This window comes from Balaenoptera borealis (assembly GCF_965194805.1).
Source record: "Balaenoptera borealis genome assembly, chromosome: 2".
NCBI classification, from domain to species: domain Eukaryota; kingdom Metazoa; phylum Chordata; class Mammalia; order Artiodactyla; family Balaenopteridae; genus Balaenoptera; species Balaenoptera borealis.
The window spans coordinates 32631577-32656970 of NC_138867.1; the positions used below are offsets into that span (position 1 = coordinate 32631577).

Sequence of the window (25394 nt, forward strand, 5' to 3'; positions counted from 1 at the left end):
ACACTGGCTTAGATGGAGCAGGAAATTTATAGCTAATGAGAAGAGAGGTTAGTACAGTGGTTCCCAAACTGTAGCATGCATCAGAGCCACCTGTAGGACTTCTAAAAGCACTCTTTGTTGAGCCCCATCCCCAGAGTTTGATTCCAGTAGGTCTGGGATGGCAGCCTGAGAATCTGTGTTCCTAATATCTAAGTGATGCTGATGCTAATGGTTCAGGGCCCACACTTTGAGAACCACTAGACTTGTGAGAGTATGGTGGGAAAAGAGGGAAGATAAAAGCTGTCCATGGGGGTCTTTCAAGCCCAACAGAGGAATTTGCACTTCTTAAAACAAGCCAATAAGGAAACACTGCGGGTTTAAAAAAAAATGTAGGTTTCCTTCAATTACAAAAGAAATATATGCTTATTACAGAAAAAAAAAAAGGACGAAAAAGAAAATAAAAATGATTCATAATCTTATTCCCAAAGATAACTAGTATTAACATTTTTAGTGTATATCCTTTCATTCTTCGTATTTTTATTTTTTTATTATTTATTTATTTATTTATTTATTTATTTATTTATTTATTTTTGGCTGCTTTGGGTCTTCGTTGCTGTGGGCTTTCTCTAGTTGCAGTGAGTGAGGACTACTCCTCATTGCGGTGCGCATGCTTCTCACTGTGGTGTCTTCTCTTGTTGCGGAGCATGGTCTCTAGGCACATGGGCTTCAGTAGTTGTGGCACTTGGGCTCAGCAGTTGTGGCTCATGGGCTCTAGAGTGCAGGCTCAGTAGTTGTGGCGCATGGGCTTAGTTGCTCTGCAGCATGAGGGATCTTCCCAGATCAGGGTTCGAACCCGTGTCCCCTGCATTGGCAGGCAGATGCCTAACCACTGAGCCACCAGGGAAGTTCCACTCTTTGTATTTTTAAAACATGATTGATATCATATAGTATACAAATTTGTGCCTGAAATTTACTGAAGATTTTAAAGCAGGAAAATAAGAGTATTAAAACAATATCTGGGGGCTTCCCTGGTGGCGCAGTGGTTGAGAGTCCGCCTGCCAATGCAGGGGACACGGGTTCGAGCCCTGGTCTGGGAAGATCCCACATGCCGTGGAGCAACTGGGCCCGTGAGCCACAACTACTGAGCCTGCGCGTCTGGAGCCTGTGCTCCGCAACAAGAGAGGCCGCGATAGTGAGAGGCCCGCGCACCGCGATGAAGAGTGGCCCCCACTTGCCACAACTAGAGAAAGCCCTCACACAGAAGTGAAGACCCAACACAGTCAAAAATAAAATATAAATAAATTAATTAATTTAAAAAAAAAAAAAAAAAAAACAATATCTGGGGAAGAATGTCTCAGAAATGCATATATGAGACAATGGAAGTATGAAGTTCTAAAAACCTAAGGTTGGCTACCACTATAGAAATAGCAAGTAACTGTACTGACATACAATGTGGGCAAAAGAGTCAAGAGGGCATAGTAAAACACTGGATATGCATAGTGAAAGAAGGTAAAGATGACTCTCTAAGACAGTGATTCTTAATCTTCTCCAGAATTATCTGGAGAATTTGTTAAATATACAGGGCAGTGACCAGCAAAGTCCCTAGGTAATCCAAAAAACAAGTTTGACAAATGCTTCTAAAACTTTAAGCAGGTAAAATAGGTCATGCTAGTAAATAGAAAAGGGAAAGAAGAGACTCAGAAGAATAAGAATAAAATCAGTTTCAATAAGTTCCATGGGACAGTGGGACATGCTGAAAAAGTATTCCCATCAGGACCCATAGTTCAAAGATTTTTTTTTTTTAGTATAAACATCCCAGCAACAGCACATGGGGAGCTGTCGCGGAGGGCATAGGTCTCTATTGGAGGAGGGGTGTGGGCAGGGCATGAGGAGGGGTATGGGCATGCCAGGAGAATGGGAACAGTCCTGGCTGCCCCACAGTGGTATGTGTGAGGGTCTCTGGCCAGGCCACAGTCCACATGGGAAGACACCAATCAGTCACGAAGTCATGGGAATGCCACACAAGCCTGGCTGTGGGCCCAGGCACCACACAGGCGCATTCAGTGTTAAACTATACAGGATGAGGCTGTACATGAGTTAATTACAAAAGAATTGTATTTATAAAAATCTGTACACATATTTGAAAAACTCACAAAATTAGTGCCCAGAATTATCCATATAAAAATGGTATACTGCATCACATAAAAGGATATGAGGGCTTCCCTGGTGGCGCAGTGGTTAAGAATCTGCCTGTCAGTGCAGGCGACATGGGTTCACGCCCTGGTCCACGAAGATGCCACATGTCGCAGAGCAACTAAGCCCATGCGCCACAAATACTGAGCCTGCGCTCTAGAGCCCACAAGCCACAACTACTGAGCCCACGTGCCTAGAGCCCATGCTCCGCAACAAGAGAAGCCACTGCAATGAGAAGCCCACACACTGCAATGAAGAGTAGCCCCTGCTCGCTGCAACTAGAGAAAACCCACGCACAGCAACGAAGACCTAACGCAGCAAAAATTAAATTAATAAATAAAAAAGAAAATTGTACGATTAAAAAAAAAAGGATATGAAAGTGAACATAGAACACATGAAGAGAAGATAAGATCTGAGGGAAATTAATATTTAAGGAATAAAATAGAAAAGGGAAATATTTAAAAATTGTTGGTAGACAGAGGAAAGGATAACCAGGTGAGAAAAAGATGATGGAAGGCAAAGTGAACAATACTTTAAAATGCAGCTGACAATTTCAAACCAAGCCAACATTTGGTTTGGGGATGATAAATGTGATGTGACAGGCTGTGTTAGAAAATAAACTTTGGGCACCTTTGAGCAGGGGCCGCTGGTCTGGTTTGATTATCCCCCACCTCACTTTTGTGAGCAGCTCTGCATCCCCAAGAGCTCAGTAAAAAAAGTCATCATCAGAAGTAGGGAACTCAGCCTAGACTCTAGTCCCTAGAGTTAGGACTTCTGAATAAGAAAGCAAGAGTGCCCAAAGCAGAGAAGCCCTGCAATTTAATTTTTTTTTTTTAAAGATTTATTGATTGATTGATTGCTATGTTGGGTCTTCGTTTCTGTGCTAGGGCTTTCTCTAGTTGTGGCAAGCGGGGGCCACTCTTCATCGCGGTGCGCGGGCCTCTCACTATCGCGGCCTCTCTTGTTGCGGAGCACAGGCTCCAGATGCGCAGGCTCAGTAATTGTGGCTCACGGGCCTAGTTGCTCCGCAGCATGTGGGATCTTCCCAGACCAGGGCGCAAACCCGTGTCCCCTGCATTAGCAGGCAGATTCTCAACCACTGCGCCACCAGGGAAGCCCCTTGCAATTTAATTTTAACTTGTCCGTCTCTGGAATTTTGTTCATATTTTAAAACCTTACATATATATCATGTGTAGACTTACTTGTTTATATGAAGATGTGCTTACCTGAACTAATTTAAACATTTCATCTTGGAGCATTTGCCTAACAGAATCGGAATAATGTGATAACTGAGCCCTGGGTTCATTTCTCTGGGTTGGCTGAGCTGTTGGCCCAGGTGTTTGTGAAGCAACAGTGACTCTATTTGATACCAAAGGTGGAGCTGAGGAAGATTTATCTTTACATGCAGAGATCCGTGCACTATGTGGAAGCATATAAATAAAAAACACACATTAATCAAAAAAGAAACAAATTAGATGTCTATGAGCTGAGTATTTTGATCCTACTTTTTTATTCTACTTTAAAAGCTTTCTGGAAGTTTTCAGGAAATTTAAACCCTAAAGCCGATCTCATTCTATCCCTCAACCCCCAGACACATTTGTCATCAGCACAGTTATTCATCCAAATGCTGTAATTAAGGGACATGTAATGTCTAGTTAGCCATGGTCCCCTCCCTATGGTGTTACAACCCAGGACAGTTCTCACGTTCATTTTACTTGCCTGGTCCCTACAGGCATCTGAGTTTGAGACCTGGGCAATCATTCTGATTAGGTGTACAGAGTACGTAATTTGGGTTAGGAATATATTTATTGGACTAAATTTAATGATCCGGAATGGATTTAAGAAAACTGTGGAAAGTATGGGTTAAAAAAATGTTTAATTCTAACATGGATAGAGCAAACTCCTGTTCTTCATTAAATGTGAAACAACACTATTGTGAACATTTCATTTCCAAACAAATCAGAGAGTTGATATTAATAATTAAACCCTAACAAAAATGCTTATTTAGAAATAAAAGTTAAAAATCAAAGTAACTTTTGTTTTATAAAATGATTGTTTAGGGATGATTCCTTAAAACATAGAAGGGACTCAATGTTGTACAAGCAAATCAATTTCATAACCTAAATTAAGGAACAGGAACTATCATGTCCAAATAAACTGATCATTGTCTCTAAAAAGAAAATAACACATTAAATTGTGTTTAGATTTATTTGGATTTACATTAATTCCCTTTCAGCAATAACATTTGCCTTTTGTCAAGCATCTCACATCTTCAATAACAAAACTATATTTGGGAAATCCATAAAAAACAGGCGTTACAACTGACTTGCCTATTTTAAGACAACTTTATTGGCCTTTGCTTTTAACAAGTAACAAGGAGATAAATTCTAATACTGGAGAATTTTTTTAAAGCAAATTTGTGCTATATCATTCTCCTATTTCAACACGATTTGTAAACACTAAACACACTGTTCAACTTCTGTAAAAGAAATTCAGAAGACAACTGGATGACTCTCTTCTATGAGAGAATTAGAAGCATTTCATATGCTATTAGAAATTTGCTAGAGGCTGAAAATGAGCAAGAACAACATCTTTCAATAATATATCCACTACTTCTTTTTCCAGAAAAGACTTGTTCTAAAATAGTTCCTGCATGTCTTTAAAACACAACTGTTAGAGGAAAATCTTTTACTCTCTTAGTTTTTGGTCAAGATGTTAGTAATTATTTCAAAATGGTACAGTAGGCATCATTTCATTCTCTTATCTATTTGCAATTATATCAATATGGTACAGTATGCAAAAATTCTTACCTAGAAACTTCTGAACTTGTATCTACACAAAATGAATGAGGAGTGATGTGTTCTGGATCTATAAAGCCTTCGATCATACTATAATTAAAGATTGATAATCAATTAGGAAGCAAGATATTCTTCGCATTATCTAAGGTCCAGGTGATCTAATGCTCCACGATCTAAGAGTCTAAACATCCTCTAATCTTCTGTAATGCTTAGCTCATAATTACAATCTATTTACATCTGTCTCTATAGCAATAGTAACAGATTCAAACAAAAGCAAAGAATATGTCTGGATGGCTTTAATATACGACTTGAACACTATTAAATGCTTGGCAACAGAAATAATATAATCTAAAATGAGCGGAAATGAAGTTAGCTGGGACCTCAAATTTTACCTAGGAAGAAGCAGACACTTTGCTCAGGAACACTACAGAGCCCATTATCACATCTGAAACTGTAATGACTAGTTTTTTATTAATAGAAATATCTATATTACTTGTAAAGGCACAGGACATTAAACATATTTTTTTTGTTAATTATCCACAGAAGACCCGAACAAAAAAGAAGAGAAAAAATCTAATTATGTTGCCTCTCTTATCTGAGGTAATTCTAAAATTCTAAAACATCAAAAATTCTAAAAATTAAGAAATCATGCCCAAACTGCAACAAATGAAAACTGCCTTCAGCTATCCTTGAAGCAATAATAAGCTAGCAAGCAGAGTCTGTGTCCATCAAAGCCCTATGGACAGTGTGCAGTAATCATACCATAACAGTGAAAGATTATACACATATGACTCATAATGATTCTTTACTTGACCCATGAAAAGTGGAATTAGTATGGAAAGGGAGTACCCTAATTAGCAGCTGAGTAAACTCTGGTCTAGTCATAGCCATATTTTACTCTAAGGTTGATAGTGACAGGTGAACAAAAAGCATTTTAGACATCATTATTTATTTCACTCTACCAAGATTTAGAAGCAAGCATAGAATTTACTAAAAATCATCACTACCATTACTATTAAATTGAGGTTACAATTTCACTAGGAACACAGTATCACCATAAAATATATATTGTCAATGATGAGGAGAAAAAAATACCCTCTTCCTCAAGTGAATCCCAAATGAGCTTTGAAAGCTTTCCATACTTTTCCCCCTTACCCTTTCTGTTCAGTTGATTTTTCCTCCATACATGTCTCTAACAGTTCTTCCCTTGGACACTGAACCTCTCCTGTGGAATGCTGTTAAAATTAATAGTACCCAAAAAGAAAATAGTTGAAACAAACAGGTATTACTGTCTTAGGTATCTTGAGTTTCACATTAGCCATTCGCCTGGAATAAAAACAGTCTAAAAGCAAGTGCGAAACCAAACTTTAAAATGTACTCCCAGTCCTGCTCTGACTAGACCTTTATACTGTGATGCCTTTGGCCCATCACCCTGAGCCACTGAGCATATTAAACTACAAAGACAAATGATGTCACTAGAAATCATTTACAATGTATTTACAATGTATTTGTAAATTACACACACATCACTACAGAAGTAAGTACAACTGACCTTTGAACAACACTGGTCTGAACTAAGGGGGTGCACTTATATGCGGATTTTTTTCCAGTAAATACACTACACCATCTGGGGTTGGTTGAATCCGCGCCAGGTCCTGGAACCAATCCTCCGTGAATACTAAGGGATGAATGGATGAGGATTTTTGACTGCATGGGGGTCAAAGCCCCTAACTGCCATGTTGTTCAAGGGCCAACTGTACACTATGACAACAACTAGAAAATCAGAAGAAAAAAAAGATCCTTCTTAAAGGAATTGTTTCAATAATTAGAGATGTCTGTGTTCTACCTGGAAATCCAGTGTATAGAGTTTTGAGAAAACAAATAATACATAAAAGTGCATGTACGTGTAAAAACTGCACACTACTGCTGAATTAGACGTCCTGAATATGGAACACTTGCATCACTCTTGATTAAATTAATTTACTACAGCAGTTTATGAAATTAACATTTCATTGCCTGAAATTATTAGACATCTAACTAATAATAGAATTTCAGTGAAAGAAAAATGCTGCATGGCTACACTCTACAATCCACAGTACACTTTTAAGAGATAATAGCCTTGGTTGGATATATTGAATAAAACACTATAGTGTTACCATAGCATAATTTAAGTAACTTTATCCACTGCTTAATAGACTTACTTCTTCTAAATGCTGTGGTAAAGTCTGCATCTGCATGTAAGAGGCAATACTGGGACTTTTAACAATTCCAACAGATTCTTTGGCATCCTCTACACGGAAACAAGAAGGAAGAGAAAACTGACCTTTTGAAAAATAATCAATTTTCTTTTTAGAATGTTCAGAAATATTATAGGAAACAAATATAATGGCAGAAACATTTTCTATCCTCCTTACAAAAATATATTTAAACACCTAGAGACAACCCCTCTTCATCAAGTGAATCACAGGTGAGCCTTGAGAGGCCTCATGTCAGTGTGTATAACTCCATACAAAGCTCTGAGAGTTTCTGTTTTAAAGAAGACTGCCAAGGAAAGGTTCATAGAATTGGTTCACAGCAATGAGGAGACCCATAATAATTACACAGCAAGGCAAAAGGCCCCAAAATTGTATATTCAGGTTATAAGTTAATATGCTTAACATTTCATAAATATTAAATACTCTTTAAATATTTGGCTTTAGGCTATTATAAACATGCCAATTTAGATGTAAGACTAAGTTATCTCAGATAATCATTCACCAATATCAAATTAGTAAGGTCAAACAAAAAAAGATTAGCTAAATGAACTGACCTTCATAGTCTGATGGGTATATATCCATTTCCTCCTGTGTAAATGTTTCTACTTCTAAAAGATGCTCCTCAATATCTATAAATTCTTTTTCAGTATCATCAGTGACAGAAATAATCTCATCATTGGTTCCTTTTATTTCGGGGTTTTTCACTTCAGTTGGCATTCTACTGACAAAAATGAAGCAGCTAAAATTATAACTCATTCTTGGGAACAAAGAGCTTGCTTTCAATTGATTCAGTTTATTGAAAAAGAACAAACTAAGCTTTCGTATTTATAAAGTCTTTGTTTTTTAACCATGTATGGCAAATACTAGAAGCTTAATAAAAGGTTGTTCAATGAGTAACTGAATGTCCCGTTTTTATTTACTCAAAGGATTAGAATAATTTCGACTTTTCTAAATTTGCCATTCTCACAAAGGAATCTTCCTGCTACCAAGGCTTCAGCTTTAGTATTCAAAGATACATTACTTGTAGTATTACTTAATACGTAAAAATGGATGAGATGATTAGTTCAACTTCCTCTGACACAGGAAATCAATGAACATAATAAAGGGATCTCTTGGGATGAATTAGCTCCTCTCTTAGAAGATATGAGATAGACCAACACGTAAAGAAACAAAATTTGTAATGAATTGTTAAAGTACTTCAGAAAGCACTCACTTACTGCTTCTCTAGTTCAAAGAAATGCTCATTTCTTTAACTTTCAAGGGTTCAATTCTCCTTTAAGCCCAAACACCATCAAACAAGGTATTTGAAAAGGAAGGTATAATCAGCAACTTACTTCAAGATACTTTGACAAGATTCATTTTGATCATTTCTTTCCTCTGTCCCACCTTGAGTGGATAGTGCAACAGAACAGCCAGCATCTGTCTTATAATCACTCTCTCTATTGGGTCCATTCTGAGGCTCAGGGTAATTATTCTCTAGCACCTAAAACAAACCATTTATAGTACTTAATATTCATTACTGAATCCCTTACTTTTCATTATATTTTTAGATTATTAATACTTTCTACAGAACTTCTCCTGATTAAGTCTCTTATTCATTTACCAAGTATTTACTGCATTTCTAATACTCAATATTTGATGCTGAAGCAATAACTAAGTCTTTATTCCACCTAGAAAAAATAAGCTTGACAACCTAAAGAGTATTCAAAAGAAATCAGCCTTACAAACTTGAAAGGTGTATCACCAGTGTTTTCAGGCCACAGAACAATAGCAATAAAAACGTAGAGTTGCTTTCATTTCACACTCTTCACAGTTAAAAAGACATTTAGTAATTATTTCAAAATGACATAGTAGGCAAAAATATATGCAGCTAAAAATACAAGGAATGTATCTCTTTTGTTTTACTTAGAAATTTAGGTATGCATCACCTAGAAACACTTAAAAATTTCAGTGACAACAAATATCACAGTATCTTCTAAACTACCTTACAATAACAGAAACTGATCTCAAAAAAAGGAAAAAAAACCCACAAAAACATAAAACAAAACAAAATTTCTTCAACCCAGAATAAACTAGTTTAAAATGAAGGCAATTCAAAATAGAACAAATGAAGAATTAAAAAGTGTGGAGGGGTGTTGACCAAGATGGCAACACAGGAGGCTCCTGAATTCTCCTCCTCTCACAGACACACTGAATGTACAACTACACACAGAAAATTACCACTGAAAGAAATCCAGAAACTCACTGAGTGACTCCTACACATCAGGGTAATAAGAAAATACATGTTGAAACAGGTAGTTAAGGCTGAAACACAATCTGACCATAAACCCCAACCCCGGAACAGCACCCTACAAGCGGGAGGGAACTTCTAACTTCCAGCTTCTAAGAAGCAAAGGGTTTGGACCCTACATTTAGTACCCAAACTTTTAAGACTCCTACTTGAGAGTCAGGCCCCCAAAACACCTAGCTCTGAGAGCCAAAGAAGTCTTGTATCCATGAAACCCACAAGACTATAGCAAACAAAGAACCAGTTATTAACAAGTGTGTGAGCACCAGCTGCAGCTATCCCCACAGGGCTTAGCACAGAGGGGCAGGCAAAAACAGCCATCTCCCAGTCTTCCCCTGGAATGAGTCCATCCGCATACTTTGTAAGCTGCTGCCTGGGGATCTCGCACCTGAGCACTCATCTAGGGCTGGCTACAGCCCTCCCCAGAGACCAGGGAAGCCAATGGACACCTCCTCTATCTTCTCTATCTAGCCTGCTCCAAGTCACCAGTATCTACCCAGAAGGAGCCTGTATACACGTATGCTGTCCCAGTTTTTGCAGCTGCTGACTGAGGGGGAGGTCCCTGGATCACCTGTCTCTGATAGCCGGTAGGGCTTGTATTCACAAGTCCTACAGGACTGTAGCAAACAAGGAAGCAGTTCTTAACGGGTGCAGGAATACCCACAATGGCTATACACGTGGGCCCAGACCATGGGGAGCAGGCAAAAATACCCATCTCCCGGTTACTCCCCAAGAAGGGCTTAACTACATACTTTGCCACATGCCGTCTGAGGGTCTGGCTTCCAATCAGCCTGCATCTGGTGCTAAATGCGATCTACCCCTTTGGGACACTGACAGGTCTTCGCATAACCTCAATTACTAGGAATCACTAAAAACAAAGGAGGCTTAGATAATCACACAGGTTTCAGAGACAACCAAAAGCTCAGGCCAGGCTAACTGATGAGCTTCATCTCCTACATAAGACCACTCTGTTCAGACTGGGCGATGTGGCTATTTTATCTAATGCTCAGAAACCAACAAAGAAACTCAAAGAAAATAAAGAAACAGAGGAATATGTTCCAAACAAATGAATAAGATAAATCTCCAGAAACAGATCTTAATGAAAGAGATAAGTGATTTACCTGATAGAGATCTAAAATAACAATCACTGAGATGAGGGGAACAATGCATGAACAAAGTGACACTTTCAAGGAAGAGACAGAAAATACAAAAAAAGTACAAAACGTAAATTAGAGCTGAAGAACACAATAGCTGAACTGAAAAAGTCACTGAAGGGATTCAGTAACAGACTAAATCAAGCAGAAAAAAAGGACCAGAGAACTCAAAAATAGGGCAGTGGAATCAAAGAAGCAAGAAGGAAGAAGAATAAAAGAGTGCAGATAACTTAAGGGACCAATATATGCATTATAGAGGTCCCAGAAAGAGAGAAAGGGGCAAAAAGCTTATTCAAAGAAATAATGGCTGAAAACTACTCAAACCTAGGGAAAGAAACAGACATCAGATCCAGAAAGCCCAGAGAGTTCAAAAACAACATAAATCCAAAGAGACCTACACCAAGAGACAAAAGTTAAAAACAAGGAGAGAATCTTAAAAGCAGCAAAAAAACAATTTGTTACATATAAAGGAACCCCTATAATGTTGTCAGTAGATTTTTCAGCAGAAATTCCGTAGTCCAGAAGGGAATGGCATGATATATTAAAAGTGCTGAAAGAAAAAAACTGCCAACCAAGAATACTCTACCCAGCAAAGTTGTCCTTCAGAATTGAAGGAAAGATAGTTTTCCAGACAAGCAAAAGCTGAAGGAGTTCATGACCACTAAACCAGCCTTACAAGAAAAGTTAAAAAGAGTTCTTCAAGCTGAAACAAATAGATGCTAATTAGTAGCAGAAAAACATATGAAAGCATAAAACTCATTGGTAAAGGTAAATATATAGTTAAATTCAGAATATTCTAGTGTTGTAATGGTGGTGAGTTAAACACTCATAACTTTACTATGAAGAATAAATCACAAAAGTATTAAAGATAACTATAACTACAATAATTTATTAATGGATATACAATGTAAAAAGATACAAATTGTTACATCAAAAATATAAAATGCAGGGAGAGGGGTAGTGTAATAAATATGCAGAACTTTTGTATGCATTCAAAGTTAAGTTATCAGCTTAAAACAGACTATTACAAATATAACTTGTTTTAGTATAAGCCTCATGGTAACCACAAAGCAAAAGCCTATAGTAAACAAACAAACAAAAAACCCACAAAAGATTTTTTAAAAGGAATCCAAGCATACCTCTAAAGAAAATATTCAAATCTCAAAGAATAGAGCAAAAGAGGAAGAGGGAGTTCCCTGGTGGCCTAGTGGTTAGGATTTGCACTGTCACTGCTGTGGCCTGGGTTCAATCCCTGGTCGGGAAAGAAACTGAGATCCTGAAGCCGTGTGGCATGGCCAAAAAAAACAGCAAGAGAGGAAGAAAAGAACAAAGGAAATACAAAACAACCAGAAAACAATTAACAAAATGGCAGTATTAAGCCCATACATGTCCATACATATCTATAATTGATTTAAAGGTAAATGGACTAAATTCTCCAATCAGAAGACATGGAGTAGTTGAACGGATTTTAAAAAAGACCCAACTGTATACTGCCTACAAGAGACTCACTTCAGCTTTAAGGACACACACATACTGAAAGTGAAGAGATGGAAAAGTATTCCATGCAAGCAGAAACCAAAGGAAAACAGGGGTAGCTATATTTAGACAAAACGAACTTTAAGCCAAAGACTATAACAAGAGACAAAGAAGCTCATTATACAATGATAAAGGGGCCAATTCATCAAGAATATATAACATCAATTAACATTTATGCAGCCAACATAGAAGCCAACACAAAAATTAACTCAAAATGGATTAAAGACTTGAAAGTAAGACCTGAAACCATAAAGCTCCTAGAAGAAAAGACAGACAGTTAAGCTCCTTGATGATGATTTTTTGGATCTGACACCAAAAGCAAAGGAAACAAAAGCAAATTTGAATTATACCTCAATAAAAATGAACAAAAAAGAACAAATTTAGATACTATTGGAATTCTCCAAATATTAAAAAAAAAGTCCATGTCCCAACTACTTTACCATATAGAAATTTGTTTTCCAAGAAATTCACCTCCATCTTTTTCTGGAGTACAACAGCAAGTACTCAATCAAAAGATATTTATGAAAAAAATACTTGCCTTGCAAACAGTTAGGTTAAAAGAGCAGCCTTTTACTTGCCACTGGGTAGAGAAAAGAAAGAATAGCCCATAAGCATTAATTTCTCTACTGATACCCATCTGCCTTTCTAGGTTTGGCCCTCCAACCTCATCTGCCAGATAGTATAAGAAAAGATGATCCCCTAATACATAGAGTGAGACATCAGTAATAAAAACTGAACAGCTGCCTAGTCCTCCCTCATCTGAACAAAACCCTAAAACTTTAAAAAGAAATAATAGAAATGTAATACCACTTGTAATATCACTTAAAATTATCTCCTTTTTCCTCCTCATTCTTTTTTTTTTTTTTTTTTTTTTTTTTTGGCCACACCACGCAGCTTGCAGGATATATCAGTTTCCCGACCAGGGATTGAACCCGGGCCACGGCAGTGAAAGCACCAAATCCTAACCACTAAGACCACCAGGGAACTCTCTCTTTTTCTTTCTTATAAACACACATGAAACCTCAAAACCTCACAGCCTCTCTGAAAGCACTTTAACCCTAATTTATCATTTTTAACAATTAAAGGAACCACTTTAAAAAATTAGGCGATACAGGTTATAATCAGCATTGTCATTAACTTTGTTACTTAGTGATTCTTTATTAGATAGGGAAATATAAATATAGTTTTAATCTAAAATGAGAATTCTCATTTGTATGTAATTAACAATTCTTTACCTTAATAATGGCATTTTTTGCCTTATATGTAGCAAAATAGGGTTGTTTCAAAAGCCACAATGATGTAAGAATGGCAGCTGTAGAGGTCTTTACACGAATGACGGGACTGTGCTCACAGGATGACGCAGTGAGACCAAAATCACAGAGCAGTCTTCTATCAGACCATCTTATCATCCATTCCAACAGCCTTCTTATACTGCCAAATGTGTTATTTAGTGCTAGAGGAAGATCCTCTTGAGGGTTAATATCGTTGCGTTGAATTGCTTTGAAAATACATCTTCTAGTTTCAATAGACTTGGGAGTGCAAAAACTATGGTTTGACAATCTCTGTATTAAAGTTTTCTCTGCATTGTCATCTTGTATTCTGTAAACTGACTTCTGTTTTAAACCAAACAACCCACTCTTCCCTTCATTTTTATTGACTTCATTCAAAGGGTTCTCTAAAAAAGGCCTGATCCCTTGATTAACCAGTACAGAAGCTGAAAGTGTCTGGTTTTCTGATTTTTCATACTCATATGACTCAGGAGCAACAACAAAGCAAGAGCCAGCTCTAAACACATTCTGGCTTTTGGTTTTGCCCTGACGTCGTTTTAATGTTGTATGTACATCAAAAAGTAAAGAATTAAGTTCATGTTCTCTAAGATGTCCAGAAAAGCTAGTTAGAAATGGAATGCCAGCATCCTTGGAACCAAGTAGGTCTCTTTCAAGAACATAACTCAAGAAGAGTTCAAGGAATTTAATATATTCATCATCGTCACGTTCAAATTCCCAAACACCTATTACAGGAAGTGCATTTTGTAATAACTTTTCATGATCTTCTTTTCCTTTAGGGTTTTCCTTCTGATTACATATTTTCTTTTTTCCATTGGGCTTACCAGTCAATGTTAATTCCATGTGATTTGGGGCATTTCTATAGCAAAATAAAATTTAAAAAGACAAAATTAAGATCATTTAATCACTAAAAATGATCTTAGCATTGACAATAAAAATTCTCTCCGCTGGTTAAGTCATACCTCTTGTTTTTTAATGCCTTGATAACCTATCTTTCAAATGAGGGGCAAAGATCTCTAAGTATTCACTCGAGCTGAACATTCTGAGTCCAAAAAATATAACAGATTAATATCAAAAGGGAAATTTTATGTTAAAAAAGATTAAAATGGGTTCACAGGAATTTCACTATTAAAAAAAACATGACTTTTTCTGGGGAAAAAAAAAAAAAGGTCCTCTAACAGGTCAGAATTTAGAAATACTGTACAAAGTCAATAAAAAATCACAAGCCACCAATACACATCATAGTTTACAGCTTTCTGTTTCTCTCTTGCATCTACCCCTTTCAGCTTCCCTGTATGATATGCAAGAAGCAGGACTGCCCTCAGGATTCTTTACCACACAAAAGTTGGGTATTTTTCTAAACACTTTCTCCTGCTATTAACCTGTTGGGCAGGCACCTAACTGCCAGCCATAATTACTTTTAAATCTGTTTCCTTTTAACATGGTTCTTAGGGCAGAACACAGATCCCTAGTTCCCTCAATAAAAGAAAGCTTCCAGTTAGGCACCTGGGCTGAAGCCGCCATGTCTCTTCCTATTAAGAATACACAATAAGCAGCCTCCAAGGTATTCCTGTGCTAACACTGAAGTTGCTTGGTGAAACAAGCACATCATTTATGATACTACCAGATACAGTTTAAGCAGATGTTTGAAGTAGATGATATTATTTCACTTAAGCAAGATTATGGTTGATTATATAGTCTTTCGATCATGAGAAGGATAAACTGCATTGTAGATACTGAATTATAAAGAAAAAAATCTGCTTAAATCAAAGTAACAGAGGTTTAAATGATAAGCAAGAATTTCTCAACAATTTACAGACAAGCTTCAAAGATGAATGTGCAAAGAGAAAAAAAAAAAGATGAATTTGCAAATTCCTTCCCTGGAAACTCTAAAAATAATATAGCTAACCAAATAATCCTGAACTATTTAAGTCTAAGATTGCTAAAAGAACTAAAAGTCCTCCAGTGAACTCTAGAATTTCATCTACTCATTTTATTTTATACCTTCAGGTGGCAAAATTATTTTGTATCTCAGTAATATTTTAAATGGATTGTCAAATGTACAGTTTCATCTTACACTCCTAACATTCTTGTGGGTATGGAGGGTGGTAATAATATAATCAGTGAGGTTGCTGGAAATAAAAATCAGGTCATCAGTTGCATGAAAATACTGAAAGTACTTTGTTCCCAAAGGAAGTGAATGCTTTCTATTATGAGATCTCAATTGTACCTTTGAGAGAAATGTATCCTACTTTTTTCTTCAGCCAACAAAGCTTCCAAGAAAGTATCAGCTGTATCTGCATCACTGTGGACCAGAGAATTCCCTGGTTCTGGGAGTGTGCTCCTGCTCAAACTAGTTCCCAAGGAAAACGTGTCAAAACCTAGAACCTCAGCTGGTTTTTCTTCTTCAGTTGGTTCCCATATATTCATCTCAAAAGAACCTATATTTCTCTGCACACGTTTCAGAGCTTTCACCCTCACTTTATGGATAGAATGCATGATAACAGACATCATTTCCTGAGTTTGGGGACCTAGAAAGAAAAGAACAAAAGGCCTTAAAGTTCATTAAAATGTTTCAACTCAAGACATAAGGGGATCCAATTCTGGTTCCCCCTGGGAACATGAAATCTAACTGATGGCTAAGGCTTAGTTCTACAATCTTACAGATCATGCTTTTTTTCAATATCTGTTAGAAAGGTATGGTCCATATTTTTAAGGTAGAACAGCAGAAGCTAGAAAAGGTCCATTAAAGAACAATAAAAGTGACTCCATAAAAAAGTATGCCCTAGAAAACAAAAAATTTAGAAGTAATTTAACTGTTTCAAAAACCGGATAATTAGAGAAAGAATCACTAACATTCTTCTCATTCCCACAGAGTGGCACACAAGAGAAAATACGTATAATTTTAGCCAAAGAAACAAAAACACCTTTCTGACTTCAAGTAACAGGAAACAATAGAAAGGGAAGTTTTTCAAGACTGCCTACATAAAAATTTTTAAATATCATTAATACATAAACACGACATTTTAGAGATTTCAAAAAAGTCTGAAAAAATATAAATCACAAATACAACGTAAGTACATTAATGCAATAATGTACAATCATAGGATAGTTCTAGACTTAAATAACTAGACTATAGTTCTAAAACAGAGAGTAATTTGAATTCTTTAAAAATTTCTACAACATTATGAATACCTCATTTTATTGTACTTCACAGATATTGCATCTTTTACAAATTGCAATATCTGTGAAGGTTTGGGGCAACCTTCAAGCAAGTCTACTGGTGCCATTTTTCCAGCAGCATTTGCTCACTTCGTGTCTCTGTGTCACATATTGCTAATTCTCACAGCATTTCAAACTTTTTCATTATTATGAGATTTGTTTTGGTGACCTGTGATCAGTGATCTTTAATGCTACTACTGCAAAAAGATTATGACTTGCTTATGATTATGACTCGGATAATGGTTAGCATTTTTTAGCAATAAAGTACTTTTTTAATTAAGGTATATACATTGTCTTTTTTTAGAGCACACTTAATAGACTATAGTATACTGCAAACATAACTTTTATATGCACTAGGAAACCAAAAAATTCATGTGACTTGCATTACTGCATTATTGACTTTATTATGGTGGTCTGGAACCAAACCTGTAATATCTCCAAGGTATGCCTGTGCTTAATGCCATTGAACTGCACACTTAAAAATGGTAAATTTTATATTATTTATATTTTACCACAAAAAAAAAAAATTTTTCACAAGGTCATCTTGAACGTATAGTATAAAATAAGGAGCATAAATAACCATAAAAGGAGAATACTAGTTTTCAATAAAATATCTGCATTATACAAAGCATTATATATTCATTTTATATGTTTTATCTTGTTTAATCCTCTTTCAATACATATTCATAAAGAAGTATTAATATACTCATTTTACAAATAAGGAAAAGAGGCTCAGAGATACTGAGCAACTTGCCTATGGTCACACAGTCACTAACTGACAGAGCCATGACATGAAGTCAGCTTTGTCTGGTTCCAAAGCAATAGAATTGGTGCTTCCGTAATGGGGAAGTGCTTCTGACTTCTCATACTCCTATCTCCAAAGAGAAATGCATAAAAACATAAGCACTAGAAAATAAATGCTTTCAAAACAAAATGAGAATCTTCAGCAATTTATCTATCAGATATCTAAGAAATGACAAATAATACCTTTCACAACATAGTGTCTGAGTCTCTGTTGAAGAGAGTGATATTTTTCTCTTAAAGGAACCCTTATGTCCTCAGGATTGGGAAATGCTTTCACAAAAATTTCTGCTACCTTCAGAAAAATTTAAAAATGAGTTTTATGAGCATCATTCTTAATTACAAATAAAATTAAAATTCTTTACAGTCTCTGATTCTGATTTAGTTTATTTTCACCTACATTTACATTACCTCTCTGATTGGTGGCAGTTCTCCAATGAGGCTCAAAATTAGATCCTGAATAAGTTCTTCAATATTAGAAAACCGAGAGAAGGGTAGCATTCTACAAGCCCATTCCACTGCACTGAGACAGTGCTCAACCATGCAAGAATCAAACTTCACTTCGAGGTCCTAAACGGATATTGAAAGATATCATTTCCTTTTCACTTTAGACAGATAGACTAGATTCTTCGATCAAGCAATAATTTCCCAAGTAACATTTATTTTTCTTCTTCTTGTGTAATTGATACCTTTTTTCCCTCCACATTTTCTCTTGCCTTCTGATATTGCCTGCAGCTATAGGATAACTTATCACGGGCATGCAGCATCCAACACAAAGCACAAAGTTCTCTGAAGCAACCTAAATCAGGAATGGAAATATGAAAGAAGGCTGTATGAGTATATACATTAATATTATAACAACTGTTGGTTATTTGTTTTCCAAAATAAATGTCTTTATACTGTTGATTATAAAAGAAACATGCTCATCCTCAATACTTTATATAAAATTTGTGGAGATCCTTACAGAATTTTTACACATATTATTCCAGAATATTTCATACATGTCACTTGCATGAAAATATTAAAAACTTTATAGAGTAAATAAGCTACTCTATTTATTGGTAGTTTACTTGCTTTAGAGTATATTGTAGATATTTTTCAAAGCCAATACACATAGCTCTACTTAATACCATATTGTTAATTTATTTGGAAAATCACTTATTAATAGGCATTTAAGGGACTTCCTGGTGGCACAGTGGTTAAGAATCCGCCTGCCAATGCAGGGGACACGGGTTCGAGCTCTGGTCCGGGAAGATTTCACATGCCGCGGAGCAACTAAGCCCATGCGCCACAACTACTGAGCCTGCGCTCTAGAGTCCACAAGCCACAACTGCTGAGCCCGCATGTTGCAACTACTGAAGCTCGCGTGCCTAAAGCCTGTGCTCCACAACAAGAGAAGCCACCGCAATGAGAAGCACTGCAACGAAGGGTAGCCTCCGTTCACCACAGCTAGAGAGGGCCCGAGCACAGCAACGAAGACCCAACACAGCCAAAAATAAATTTATTAAAAAAAAATAATAGGCATTTAAGTTAAAAATTTTTCAATATTAGAAATATAATTTCCAATATAAAACAATTTTTTATTAAAAGTAATACAAGTACACAAAGATATATAAAATCATACTATGTATATACAGTTTTGCAACTATCTCTTTTTTCACCTAATATATCTTAGATACCTTTTCTTTTTTTTTTTTTCCTGGCCGCACCACGAGGCACGTGGGATCTTAGTTCTCTGACTGGGGATCAAACCTGTGCCCCCTGCAGTGGAAGCACAGATTCTTGACCACTGGACCACTGGACCCTCAATATATTTCCATATTTCCACGGTCTTTTCATTATCAGCACAGTACTCTGTTACATGAAACTTCCCCGAATCAAATGTAAAATATATCATTACTAATATTTAGGCCTAATTTCTAAGCAAGCAGCTCATTTTGGACAAACCTATTGCTTTAATGGACACTTCATCAAGCTTGTGGTCTCCAGTTGCTCCAGGTCGAAAGAATGCTACACCTCCTTTACAGAAATTAAGTAACGACTGAGGGAAAGGACTCAATGAAGGAAGGGATCCTTTCATTCGAATCTGATAGTAAAGAAAGAATATGTTAATTACCAGTCATATAAGTCAATTTTTAAGGAAACTATAAAGCAACAAACAAGGCAGGTAAGATAAACCACAAAGAGTGGAAAACTCAGCATGGTTCCCATACTATGTAAGAAAATATCCCTGAAATCACTTGTACTTTCAGAAACTTAGCTCACAAATTTAATTCAACAAATCCACTAGGCTAAATCTCAAAGGAAAAAAAAAAGGTTCTAGCCAAATTAACCTCTCTTGTCACTCAGTTTTGCCTAAAAAGTTCTGTATAAAAAGAATTTAATGCTATTTGCCCTGACTTTCCCCAAAGGAATAGTAAAGAAAATAAACTTAAGTATCTAACTCTACCTATGTGCATTACCTAAAAACTAATACAGAAAAAGGTATATCTACATACAAAACTTTAAAAAACTAATCTATAGGTGACAGAATTACAAAGTCATCATTTGGCAACTCCTAATAAAAAAATGACTCTAGCGAGGATCATCAATAAATGCTAAATTAGGTAAAAAATTGATGGGTTGATGGAGAACATCATAGTGGGTGGAACATGACCCAAATTCATTGATCCATCTCACTATCATGAAAAGTGAAAGAAAAAGACGTATATGCAACATGATGTGCTGCAGAGGGGAAGTATACAATACCACTTATGAAGGATTCAATTCTAAGAAATGTTAACCTGAATTTAATCAAACCTGTCTACTTTGATGAGAATAGATTAATTACCAGCTTAGAGAAAATAAAAGAAAAGAGGAACAACTTCAATGACACTAAACGAAAAAATGACAGACAAATCCAAAATATGGTTCAGGACCAACTACCTAATCTCTCTAACAAATCAAGAATAGAAAATAAAGGAAACTACTGTGTGTTAAAGGAAACTGTGATAGAATAAAAGAAAAGGGGGACTTCCCTGGTGGCACAGTGGTTAAGAATCTGCCTGACAATGCAGGGAACACGGGTTCGAGCCCTGGTCCGGGAAGATTCCACATGCCGTGGAGCAACTAAGCCTGTGCGCCACAACTACTGAGCCTGCGCTCTAGAGCCCGTGAGCCACAACTACTGAAGCCCACGCACCTAGAGCCCATGCTCCACAACAAGAGAAGCCAATGTTATGAGAAGCAAGTGCACTGCAAAGAAGAGTAGCCCCTGCTCGCCACAACTAGAGAAAGCCCACATGCAGCAACAAAGACCAAACGCAGCCAAAACTAAATAAATAAAAATAAACTTATTTTTAAAAAAAAGAATAAAAGAAAAGGGATCTAAGAGACATAAACCTGGGAAGAAAAGGATTAGCAGCAGGCTAGTAATCTATTTTCTCCCTCTACTATTCACTTCCAGAAAGACATGATCTAGTCAAATCCCCTTGTAAGCATGCTAAGGACAGACTTCTTATCAAACAAATTAATAGTATTTACCAGATGTACAGAGTCTGTCTAGGTTGGTTATTAGAAACAAATCTAGAATGTATGGATTTATGGAATATGACCCCTGGAAAATGTTACACAAGCTATATAATTAGAGAGATATAAAAAGGAGATGTTAAATAACTGAAATAGCTCCCTTTTGTGTCATGACGTTAAAAAGAAGACCAGGACACATTCTTCTGCAGTGAGAAAAGACTTGGAGCAGTGTATGCAATTCCAGAGTTCGCTACACTTCATCTATATCTTTTCGCTACCTATATCCTTGCAATTATTGGTGCAGTTTGACCATGGATGAAAAACATGTGTCTACACAAAAACTTATACATAGGGGCTTCCCTGGTGGCACAGTGGTTACGAATCCGCCTGCCAATGCAGGGGACACGGGTTCAATCCCTGGTCCGGGAAGATCCCACATGCTGCGGAGCAACAAAGTCCATGCACCACAGCTACTGAGCCTGCGCTCTAGAGCCCGTGAGCCACAACTACTGAAGCCCGCGTGCCTACAGCCTATGCTCCACAGCAAGAGAAGCCACTGCAATGAGAAGCCCGCACACTGCGGGGCTTCCCCCCACCCCACTCTCTAACCAAGAGTAGCCCCGGCTCGACACAGTTAGAGAAAGCCCGCACGCAGCAACAAAGACCCAACGCAGCCATACGTACATACATACATACATACATAAATACATAAATAAATAAACTGCACCCCCCCCCAAAAAAAACTTATACATAAATGTTCATAGCAGCATTACTCATAATAGCTAAAAAGTGGAAGCAATCCAAATGTCCATCAATGGATGAAGAGATAAACAAAATGTTATATATCCATACAATGGAATATTATTCAGCCACAAAAAGGAATAAACTACTGACTCATGCTATGACATGGATGAACTTTAAAACCATTATGCTAAGTGAAAGAAGCCAGTCACAAAAAGCCACATATTGTATGATTTCACTTATATAAAATGTCTATAGTAGGCCAATTCGAAGAGACAAGAAAGTAAATTAATGGTTGCCAGGGGCTGGGAAGAAAAGGAAATGGAAGTTACTACTAATGTGTTTCTTTTTTGGGGTGATGAAAATATTCTGGAATTAAACAGTGGTGATGGCTGCACAACTCTGTGAATATACTAAAAACCAAGGGATTGTACATTTTTAAAAGGTGAATTTTATGGACTGTAATTTATATATCAATTAAAAAATGATAAAGAAATTAGCTAAAATAAAGATTCTGCATTATATTAGTTTCCTATTACTAGCCTAACAAATTACCAGGAATTTGATGGCTGAAACCAACACCCATCTACTACCACACAGTTTCTGTGGATCAGAAGTCTAGGTACAGCTCAGCGGGCTCTCTGCTTAGAGTCTCACAAAGCCAATCAAAGTAACAGCAGGGCTGCCTTCCTTTTTAGAGATTCTAGGGGAAATTTATTTCCAGGCTCATTCAGGTTGTTGACAGAATTCCATTCCACGTGGTTATAGGACTGAGGTCCCCCATTTCCTTACTGGCTATAGGCTGGGGAAACATTTTCAGTTTCTAGAAGCTGCCTTCATTCCTCGGATAATGGCCCTCTTGAAACCAGCAAGGTTGAACCGAGTCCTTATCACTCTTCTCATCCTCCCTTGTGCCTCATTTCTCCTGCCTTCCTTTTCCACATTTCACTTGCCTAGAGCCTGTGCTCTACAACAAGAGAAGCCACCGCAGTGAGAAGCCCGCGCACCGCAACGAAGAGTCGCCCCCGCTCGCCGCAACTAGAGAAAGCCCGCGCGCAGCAACGAAGACCCAACGCAGTCCAAAAAATAATAATAATAATAAAGGAAACCGTTTTCTACAACAAGCAATTTTTAAAATAAAATTTCCTATAACAAACACTCAGGCTCAACAGATCTTGAAACTATTAAAAACAGTCTTTCAATAATACAGGAAAACTCTTTGCCCTTCTTAGTAAACATCCTTAAAAACACCTTTGGGATAACAAGATATAGAATGAGTATAGTTTTAATAGTTTTAACTTGTATTTTTATGGTAGCTGTATGCAAATTTCACAAACCTTTCTCTCTAAAAAAAAGGATAATTTTCAAAAACAACTTGATAAACAACTTCTCAGTCTCTCTTAGGGTTTCTACTAAAAAAAGTTGTAAACTCTCGTTACATTTAGTAATTTAATCAAGGGCCAAATTTTAGATTTTGGGGGCTAATAATATTTAGCTCCACATTTTACAGAGAGACAGACAACAAGGGAATTGCAGCTGGGTAAGGGACATACAAGCAGATGTCCCATCTGGCTGTAGATCAGGTAAGAATGCAGCTACATCTCAGCTGAAGTCAGTGTAGAAGAGGATGACAGCCCCAGAATCAAACTGAACTGCCCATCTCCAAAGACAGGAAGGGGGAGACTCTGACTGGGGGTGACTACTGCAAGGAAACACACTGCCAAGTACTAACTCTAACTCTCCACAGTTTGACACCACAGAAGCCCCCAAGGAACACAGATAACGTCTCAGGAAGAAGTGGGGTAAACCCTGAATTAAGCTCAAATCTTCAATGATTGTGGGAAAAGAAAGTAACTGGGGAAAAAAAAAAGTAACTGAAATTACCTGGAATTAACTGACCAGGTTACACTTTCTATTGTCAGACCACATGGGACTAACACTGAGCTCCAGTTCAGAGTCCTTATCTTTCAGCAGAAAGAACCCGGTCTGTCCAGGTTTTGTACTATAAATAAGCCTGAAACTTATGGATTTATAGGGCAGGACTCCTTGGGAAAATATCACAATTATAAATATTAATAAATATTAGTATATTTAAATTGCTTACCATACTGTTACCGAGTCTAAGCTCATACTGCTTGCTGCACTACAGGCCAATAATCGAGAAATGAGTTCTTGGGGCAAGGAATAACGACTTTATTCAGAAAGCCAGCAAACCGAGAAGATGGTGGGCTCATGCCGCAAAGAACCATCTTGCCTGAGTTAGAATTCAGGCTCCTTTTATACTAAAAGGGGAGGGAGTAAAGTCAAACACTTCCTGGTTCCCATCAGCCTCTGGAAGGCATGTGTTAATTTCTTCCTCCCTGCAGTCATTCACAGGTGGGCCTGGTCAGGACGTTTCCTTGTTAGCTAAAAAGAGGTATTTTAGCTTAATGCTCATTACCAGGGAAGCAGGGTTCCCAAACATGGGCCATTATGTATAATTTAAGGTTAGAGGCAACAACCCTTTAGTGATTAACTTGTAATAGAATACAAAAGGTTCTTCCTTATTTCAATAGCACATAAGTGACTAGGACATTTCCATACCTTCTGCATGACTTTTCTTGCCCATCTCAACTGCAAGATGTACCACTGTGCTACAGGAAAAGAACACCGAGCTGCCCGGAAAAGCAAGAGAATACGCTGAAGGATTCCAGACACCTTTTGGCGATTATTTTTTTCAGCTTTTAAAAGAAGATCATCACCATCTTCCTAAAAAAAAAAATAACAACAATTTTAGTAGCTAGTAAAACAGAAACTTAAAATGTTAAAGTGAAAATAAAGATAGTGCCTCTCAAAGTAGAATATTCCTGGACATCTATAAAGGAAGTTTTGAGGCATGGCCTCAGATATTAACTATAGCTATTTCTAGTGTCAAGGAAACACTTCTCTCACCTCAATGTAAAGGGATAAGTCGACCCTAATCCCAAGTCTTCGGCTACAACAGTTGAAGCCATCACCCCTGACTCCATGGGTGGAATGTTACAGAGAAAGCTCCTTTCAAAAAGAATGACTTTTTCCTTCCTCTTCCTGGAAAAATCCCATTATATTTCAATGTCACCTCCTCTGTGAAGCCCTCCCATTCTGTGCTACTATGACACTTTGCTCAGACTTCCATTATAGCTTTCACTAATCTATTCTTGCTGATTTATGTATCTGTTTCCCACACTATTGAGAACTACCCAGGAGCAAAGGCCTTGTCATATAGTGCATAGAGTAAACTCCAGTATGTGGTAGGATCCAACAAATGTTTCTTGAATAAACACAATTCAAGTCAGTAGCTACAGATTAATTTCCCAGAGAATGAGATAATGTGAGTACTGTAAACATTTGCTTCCCCAACCTTCTCCTACCATTGTCACTTCTTAAGAGTATTCAGTTTTTATTTGGGTATCTGCCCCTCTCCTACATAGCCAAATGATTCAAGGAGAGCTGATCCCATATCCCTAGCTGCCAAGGAAGGCCCTAGTCAACTGCCAAGCAGTACCTTGTATTAGCCCTAGCCAAGGTGTTTGATTCGAGGACAGGGAAGTGACCTCAGTCGCTCTTACAAGAGTAACTCTCAGTACTCTTGCTTGGAATGCTGGGAGAGAAATACT

The 25394-nt window shown here is 37.2% G+C and overlaps 1 protein-coding gene across 9 annotated transcripts in view; it reads right to left on the bottom strand.

Annotated features, from left to right (window-relative positions):
- CPLANE1 (ciliogenesis and planar polarity effector complex subunit 1) overlaps window positions 1–25394 on the bottom strand; it is a 131707-nt gene that overhangs the window by 70167 nt on the left and 36146 nt on the right. For 5 of the 9 annotated variants that reach the window (XM_082382119.1, XM_082382117.1, XM_082382121.1 and 2 more), the window contains 13 exons: window positions 24343–24507; window positions 19459–19597; window positions 18201–18310; window positions 17923–18081; window positions 17698–17806; window positions 15719–16019; window positions 13438–14347; window positions 8560–8708; window positions 7780–7946; window positions 7172–7260; window positions 6126–6205; window positions 4983–5060; window positions 3399–3591 (listed from right to left, as the gene is read on the bottom strand). In XM_082382119.1, coding sequence (XP_082238245.1) covers window positions 3399–3591; window positions 4983–5060; window positions 6126–6205; window positions 7172–7260; window positions 7780–7946; window positions 8560–8708; window positions 13438–14347; window positions 15719–16019; window positions 17698–17806; window positions 17923–18081; window positions 18201–18310; window positions 19459–19597; window positions 24343–24507 — 2649 coding nt within the window. The remainder of the gene's footprint in view (window positions 1–3398; window positions 3592–4982; window positions 5061–6125; window positions 6206–7171; window positions 7261–7779; window positions 7947–8559; window positions 8709–13437; window positions 14348–15718; window positions 16020–17697; window positions 17807–17922; window positions 18082–18200; window positions 18311–19458; window positions 19598–24342; window positions 24508–25394) is intronic. The other 4 variants (XM_082382116.1, XM_082382124.1, XM_082382118.1 and 1 more) reach the window with 2 other exon arrangements.